General features: G+C 57.8%; 1 protein-coding gene across 1 annotated transcript; it reads left to right on the top strand.

The window, feature by feature from the left end:
• LOC100861197 (glutathione S-transferase P-like) lies at positions 332–3,479 on the top strand. Its single transcript, XM_018043050.1, has 7 exons — positions 332–693; positions 892–927; positions 1,199–1,305; positions 1,429–1,516; positions 2,047–2,150; positions 2,940–3,047; positions 3,212–3,479. Coding segments are annotated over exons 1-7 (633 nt in total). The 5' UTR covers positions 332–692; the 3' UTR covers positions 3,401–3,479.

An 8,219-nucleotide genomic window follows, 5' to 3' on the forward strand; every position in this document is an offset into this window, starting at 1 on the left:
CCATGGGACTCTCCAGGCAAGAATACTGGAGTGGGTTGCCATGACCTCCTCCAGGGGATCTTCCCGACCCAGGGATCAAACCAGGGACTCCTGCACGGGCAGGCAGGTTCTTTACCACTAGCACCACCTGGGAAGCCCAATTAATTTTTAAATTAATTAATTTAGAGAAAAATGGTAAGGAAGGGGCAGCAGGGCACATGAGTCATACAAGAACCCCACGGTGGCCTCCAAATGGTCCATGGGTCTGAAAAGCCAACCTAGGGCGTGAGCTGGGTGTGCGCGCGTCGGTGCGCAGGGGTGTGTCTCCGTCTTTGTGTGCAGCACCTGCCTTTTGTTTGTGGAACAAGTGTCCACACGCAGGGGTTTGCGTGTCTGGGGTCTGCGACCCCACTAGGGGCCGGACCGCGCGGACCCTCCGGGCTCTGGAAGCCCTCGCCCATCAGTGCCCGGCAGACGTTCAGCAATCGGTCCCCGGGGTGCTGCGGGCCCCCAGGGGACGGAGATTAATTGGTGGGGCCGGGGGCGGCGGCGCAGCGGCTCTTGGCCAGCGCCGTGACTCAGCACGGGGGGCGGGCCGGCCGGCCGGGCCGGGGCGGGGCGGGGCGCGCCCACCGCTATAAGGCTCAGGCAGCCGCCGAGCGCGCTGGAGTTTTGCCGCCGCCGCCACATTTACCGACTTCCCCGTCGCCAGGAGTGAGTTCCCCGTTGCCTGGGGCTCCCAGGGATTCCGAAGGGGGCGCCCAGGGTGTTTGGGGGTGCAGTTGGGGCTCTCAAGGGGGCGGGCTGGAGCGCCCAGAGCCAGGGATGGGACCCCGGGGAGGACGGGCCGGTGTCGTCTCCCCCGGAACAGGCCTCTCCCGCCGCTAACTGGCTTCTTTGTGCATCTTGCAGTGCCGCCCTACACCATCGTCTACTTCCCGGTTCAAGGTAGGGGCCTGGGACGGCGCGGGTAGGGCGGGAGGGGAGCCAGAGGTTGGGGGCTGCAGCCCACACCACCGTTTTTTCCCTGGCATCGCGTGGCTATTAACTCGAGCCTCCTTCCTGGGCCCTGGAGCTGCCCGGGCTAGCGTACTTCTAGCTTCCAGGCCCTGGCCCGCCCCTCCGCCGTGTGCTGTGGGGTCCTCGGAGCAGTCCCTGGCCCCTTGGCCTCTGCCCAGGGCACTGCCCACCCTCATTGCCCCGTTCTCCCCTCCCCCAGGGCGCTGCGAGGCCATGCGCATGCTGCTGGCCGACCAGGACCAGAGCTGGAAGGAGGAGGTGGTAGCCATGCAGAGCTGGCTGCAGGGCCCACTCAAGGCCTCCTGCGTGAGTACTTTTGTCCTGTCCCCGGCTCAGGGGCTGGACCTTGTGGGGATGGGTGGGGGGTGCAACACTGGGGCAAGGGGCAGCCGAGCTCAGCACCTCTGACAGAGCTGTGCGTCCCCTCAGCTGTACGGGCAGCTCCCCAAGTTCCAGGACGGAGACCTCACGCTGTACCAGTCCAATGCCATCCTGCGACACCTGGGCCGCACCCTCGGTGAGTCCTGGCACTGCAGGTGGCTCAGCCCAGGCCTGGCCGGCAGGCATCAGCCAGCCTTCCTGAGCACCTGCTGAGCCTCCTCCATGTCAATCAAATCGCCTAGCCACCCTGTGGAATCGAGGCGTGCAGAGGTTATCTAGGGCTTCCCTGGTAGCTCAGTTGGTAAAGAATCCACCTGTAACGCAGGAGACCCCAGTTTGATTCCTGGGTCGGGAAGATCCCCTGGAGAAGGGATAGGCTACCCACTCTAGTATTCTTGGGCTTCCCTTGTGGCTCAGCTGGTAAAGAATCCACCTGCAGTGCTGGAGACCTGGGTTCGATCCCTGGGTTGGGAAGATCCCTGCCCTAGAGCGGGGCCACCTGCCCCTGAATTCTACCCGTGGACTCAGCCCCTTCCTACGCATCCCCCTCCTTCCTGCCTGGCCATGGACACCAGCAGCCACGTGGCCTCGCTGCGGGGGTGGGGGGGTCAGGTTGCCTCGGCTTTCAGGCTCCCACTCATGCCCTCTGTTCTCCCGCCACCCCAGGGCTGTATGGGAAGGACCAGCGGGAGGCAGCCCTGGTGGACATGGTGAATGACGGCGTAGAGGACCTTCGCTGCAAATACGTCTCCCTCATTTACACCAACTACGTAAGCACAGGCGCGGGGGTGGACACGGAGGACGAAGAAAGAAAGGGGCTTGTTTCCTTCTCACCCTATACCACCCCCCCTTGTGGTTTTGGCTGATCCCCCCCGGGGCTGCCTCTGGTTCTGGGGAGGGGGTGGTGGGAATCGAGAGCCACTTGTAGACTGGACACACCCTTCTGCCTCCCTGCCTGGGGGAGGGACTGGTCAGGTAGCAGGCCATGGCAGAACGGTGCTAGGACAGGAGACAACCAGCCAGAGGTGGTTCCCTGATCCTCAGCCCGGGGAGGTCAGGAGGGCTTCCTGGAGCAGGTGTAGAAGGAGGAGGTTCTGGAAGGGATGCTGGTACTTTAAGATGCAACAAGTCTGCAGGCACAGGGCACATCTGGGCACTTGGGAGCAGTTAACACAGAGGCAGGGTGTGCCTCTGTGTGTGTGCGAAGGAGAGTGTCAGGAGATGGATGGAGCTGGAGGGACGGCAGGCCCACTCCTGAAGGCCTTGGCCAGCTGGCTTGGAGATGCTCTTTGGGGAGTCTAAGCAGGGCGGTGTCTGTGCGATCTGGAAAGATAATGTGAGGCTTTTGCAAATCTGGGCAGTGATCATGACCAGAGTAGACTAGAGAAGACTCAGCCTCTGAAATGGAGGATGTGGCAATAGCCTGGGGTGGGGAGGGAGGAGAGGAGGGTGGGGCTGGGCGGGTGGCCATCCACTCGTCCCTGGGGGCGGGGGACGGGGACAGGGTGGGCCGCAGGCCAGGGCCAGGAGGATGATACCCAGTGGCCTCTCTCTGGCAGGAGGCGGGCAAGGAGGACTATGTGAAGGCACTGCCCCAGCACCTGAAGCCTTTCGAGACCCTGCTGTCTCAGAACAAGGGTGGCCAGGCCTTCATTGTGGGCGACCAGGTAAGCTGGCTCTGCCCGCCCCTTCTGCACCCTGCTCTGTCCAGATGGCACAGCCGTGCAGAGACAGCACGGGAGTCATGGGTTCAGCGAAGCTGGAGACCGCCTCGGGCGCCCTGCCCCCCAACTCCCACGCCCTCTGAGTCCCACCCTGCTCTGCCCTGCAGATCTCCTTTGCGGACTACAACCTGCTGGACCTGCTTCGGATTCACCAGGTCCTGGCCCCCAGCTGTCTGGACTCCTTCCCCCTGCTTTCGGCCTACGTGGCCCGCCTCAACTCCCGGCCCAAGCTCAAGGCCTTCCTGGCCTCCCCGGAGCACGTGAACCGGCCCATCAACGGCAACGGGAAACAGTGAGGGCTTGCGGCGCTCTCCCCTGAGGCAGGGGGCTGCCTGCTTCCCTTTCCCCAGGACCAATAAAACTTCCAACAGAGAAGCAGTGAGCCTTGAGTTTTCTGGGCAGGGGCTTCCCTGATCCTCTCGGGCTCTCAGGTTTGGGGAGGGCTGGGGCAGCTGACTGGGATACTTGGATCCTAAAACACAATCGGGCTTCCCTGGTGGCTCAAACAGCAAAGAATCTGCCTCATATGCGGGAGACCCAGGTTTGATCCCTGGGTCAGGATGATCCCCTGAAGGAGGGAATGGCAACCCACTCCAGTATTCTTGCCTGGAGAATTCTATGGCCAGAGGAGGCTGGTGAGCTACAGTCTCTGGGATAGAAAAGAGTCAGATGTGACTGAGTGACCAACACTTTCGCTTTCAAAACATAATCGGTGTCTTCCTGAAGCCCTTGGGTTGGTCTGTGTTTACTGAACTCCAGAAACAAAGAGAGGAAAGAAAAAAAAAAAAAAAAAACAGGAAGAGAAATTAACTATGGTCCCTGCCCTGGATATCCATAGTCTAGAGAGACAGGCTCACTTAAATAAACATGTTTTCTGGTCTCAGCCAGCCACTTGCCAGAGGGCCCCTGTGTAGGACAGCAGGAGCTGAGGGGCCCTTGGCCGAGAGGAGGGGCATGGAGAGGAGCTGAGTGGCTCAGAGCAGCCCTGGCTGGGGCGGTGGGAGGGTCAGTCACATGTGCTCAGGTGGGGCTCTCCTTGCTTCCCCATGCATCCCGGCGTAGGAGCAGCACTGTGATCCAGGTGGCTTGCCTGCTGCCTTCTCTTCCCATCCTTGTTAGCTGGGCAGAGAGAACAGCCCAGCCTGGGTGAGCTGGCTGTGGGGTGTCCACAGTGGGGAGGCATTGGGGTGCAAATAGCTTGGGGCTCTCGGGGCTCCCAGGAATGGCTGGAGGGAAGGGGCCATGGGCAGCCCCCTGTAGTTCAGCCTGGAGGAGAGGACCCTTTTCTGGGAATCCTTGCCCAGCATCAGAGCTTCCTGCTCAAAGTAGGAAATCTGACCTCTCAGGAAGTCTACCTCATTTCTTTTTTAAAGTAATTTTTAAAATTAATTAAATTTTAAAAAGTCTTGGCTGTGCTGGGTCTTCCGTGTGGCGCACATTCTCTCAAGCTGCAGTTGTGCGGGCTCAGTTGCCCTGCAGCTTGTGGGTTCTTAGTTCCCAGGCCAGGGATGGAACTCGCATCTCCTGTATTGGAAGGTAGAGTCTTAACCACGGGACCACCAGGGAAGTCCCAGCCTCTCTTGTTTCTTATGAGAGGACTCATAATCGGTTGAGACGTCCAGGAAATGTCACTTGAGGGCCCAGGGGGAGGCATCTGTGTGGTGACTAAGGTGACTTGCCTGCATACTGCAGCGATGGTGGTTTGACAGAAATATCTGCATGTACCCATCCCACATCCAGAGGCCCTGCTTAGGGGCCATTCGTGATGTCAGAGCAGGTGTGGCTCCAGCATCAGGACTGAATGCCTGAACACCCTTGGAGAGGCCTGGGAGCACAGAACAGCTGAGAGCAGTGCCATTGGGTTGGGGGCTGGGGAAACTGACTAGAGGCCGGAACAGACATTGCCAGTGGGGAACTTTGGGTTCAGGGAGTGTGGATCAAAACTGAAGAGGCATTCATCCCCCAACCCTCTGTAGCTGCCCTTGCAAATAATGATAATTGCTAAAGTCCCTTGGATGCCAGGCATCATACTAGATGCTTCAGTATATATGATCTTTAATTCTTACCACCCTTGAGTAGGTATGCTTATCCCCATTTATGGATGAGAAACTGAATCACAGTTTAAGTAACTTGTTGATGTGTGAACAAAGGCACTAGCAAGATTATTCATTTTATTGCTTGTGATCACATGCAGATTGAAAACAGACCAGGTGTCCATCAACAGGAGACTGGCTGAGCACACTCGGTCCACACACAATGGCTCTTGCTGGTGTGCCATGGATTTTACTGCTGTGAAAAAGAGAAAGGGGGTCAGGATTAGACTTTTATGGAGTACAGGAGGCTGGGCCAACAGTGAAGCCCTCTTTGCAAGACTTTTTCTATTGCACAGCTATAACGTGGGAAAATCAAACTTCCCTGTCCCCTCTGCAGTTGGGAGGGGCCAGATAACAGGTTCTGATGCTGGGCTGTGGGTAGAGTGCGTGATTCACTTCCAAGGACAGCATAGAGCAAGGCGTGTGGAGTGGCTGAGCAGAGACCTTGCGGTTTTACACTGCTGGCAGTTTTTTAATATAAATTTTATGACTGCATCAGGTTTTAGTTGGAGGGTGCAGGCTTCTCTTTGGTTGAAGAGCATGCTCAGTTACTCTGAGACTTGTGGGATCCTAGTTCTCCAACCAGGCATCAAACCCACATCCCCTGCATTGTAAGGTGGATTCTTAACCACTGGACCACCAGGCAAGTCCCACTCCTGGCATTTTTGAGTTGCCTATTACTGCAGCATAACTTGACCCAACCTGTCTGATCTACCCTTTACTCTCAGCTCAGGTGAAGGGAATCCAGTCACCTCCCACCTTTGTCCTGCCTCTGAAGGTGATCAGGGAAGGAGAGAGGGCTGTGACCCTGGGGTATTCTCTCTTGCCCAGTACTAGGTCCCTCTGGCTCTCTCAGAGCAGGCCCTGCGAGCTGTCGTGATGGGGAAATGACTGAGAAAATGTCTATCTGGAGGGCGGTTGGGAGGAAGACACCAAGCTGATGAGAGCGACTAAAGGGCACAGCCCTCTCCTTGGCATGGACATTCAGCTGCAGAGCCAAAGTGGGATAGACTTTGGCCCCTAGGAAGAGCAAAGGATGGTTTCAGAGCTGGGCTGGGCTGCCCCCTCTGCCTGGGAGCTCGCCGCACTTGCACACCTAGTCCACTGACCCCATGGACAGAGACTAGCGGTGCTCCAGCATCTCCTGACCACAGCACCTCCATCATCTCTCTTTCGGAAAGCCCGCTTTCCTCCTAGCTGGTTCTAGCAGCCCTCTGGAAAGTGAAGACCAGCAAATGAGAATAAGCAGTCTGTGTCCTCAGGACAGGAAGTGCTCCAGCAAGGGAGTCAGCCTCAGCCACTTGATTGGTAGGGCTCAAAGGCAGGCAGAGGAGTGGGAAAACTTATGGGGTTGAAAAGGGGAGACCAGGTGTGCCCTGAATGGAGGCTGTCGGCCTGGGGCGCTCTAAGCGGACTGACCGGAAGTGGGACATCCTATGTCACTGCTTAGAGGAGCAGATTTGGCTTCCTCTGGTTGGTCCTAAGTTGGAAGGTGGTGGTTAAGTTGTTCCGTCTTATCCCCGATTCTTGTGACTCCATGGACTTTAGCCCGCCAGGCTCCTCTGTCCATGGGATTCTCCAGGCAAGAATACTGGAGTTGGTTGCCACTTTCTTTTCCAGGGGATCTTCCTGACCCAGGGATTGAACCCAGGTCTCCTACACTGCAGGCAGATTCTTTACCCACTGAGCTACGAGGGAAACCCCCTAAGTTGGAAGAGGGGATGAAAATTAAGGAAGCAGTCACTTATTGGGGTAGTCATTACAAGGGTTGTCTTAAATCATCCTAGAGATGGTCATCAGGCTTCCTACAAGTCTGACCTCTTGTGGGCTGGCTTCCTGTCTGGTTATTGTGAATAAGAGGTGGGTTTTCAGGCAGGTCACTGCAGGCCGTGGGTCAGGTTCTCCTTCCGTATATAGTCTGGCCATCGTCTGTTGTGTTTCCAGTCTCCTCTGCAGAGAGATGACCCAGCCATAGCAACTGGAAGCCTTTTCCTCTGGCATTTTCCTCCTCGAGTGGAGAAATCCTGTTGGGAGAAAGCAGGAGCCCACACAGTCTCTTTCCAGGAACAGTTCTTGGCTCATTTCTGGGCCCTGGAGGAGACTGAACACTCGGGGCATCAGAGGATCAGTCTGACTTGCCCCTGAGAACACCAAGACAGAGATGGTGTGCTAAAGGGCGCTGCTTCCACTGCACGTGGCTACTGAGGGACCCTGGAAGCTGCAGGAGTTGGTGATTCATGTTGCCAACATGCTGTACACCCTCCCCCCCGCCCCCCCCCCCCCCGCTCGGCCTGGAGGGCCCTGGAGAAGGATGCTCTCCCCAAGGAAGAACTTTGAGTGGCAACTCTCACTGCCCACTTCGCCAGGAAAAGAGAGAAGGCCAAGGTCAGTGTCCAGAATCCGGGGCAGAGGCCAGTGAGCGATCAGAAACTTGGAGTAGGCAAGACTGGGGGTTGGGGGTGGGCAAGATCAAGGGGGTGGGGGATGGCTGGCATTGAGGCTGTTGGCATAAAGGGTTAAGGGAGGACCTTACAGTGGCTGGTGGGATCACCCTGCTGCAGGAAAAGAGCTCCGAACAATCGGAGGTGCTGACCTCTAGAAGGTTCTTGGCTTCCTCCCTCCCCAGCTGACTCAGTCCTAGTGGGTTTTGAGGCCCCTACTGCAGCAGTGCAAACTTGGTGGCATCACCCTCTATCAGGAATCCAGGCCCGGCGGATTGGATTGGCCTCCTGTGCTTGGCGACAGGCAGTGGGCGAGGCTGGCAGCCTGTGAGCCCTAGCACTGGCCCCCAAGCTCTGCCCGCATCACCAGGCCGGCTCCAGCCAGAGCATGTGCAGACAGGCCCGTGCGGAGGGCAGAGCTGAGGGGGCATCCGCGAGAAATGGAAACTGAGCCGATGGCTGCAATCCTGTCACCCGACTGCTGCTGCTCAGTCGTGACTCTGTGACCCCATGGACCGCAGGAGGCAGACCTGCTTCCCTGCCCTTCACTATCTCCCGGAGTTTGCTCAAACTCCTGAACT

This window comes from Capra hircus, chromosome 29, assembly GCF_001704415.2.
Source record: "Capra hircus breed San Clemente chromosome 29, ASM170441v1, whole genome shotgun sequence".
Taxonomy (NCBI): Eukaryota; Metazoa; Chordata; class Mammalia; order Artiodactyla; family Bovidae; genus Capra; species Capra hircus.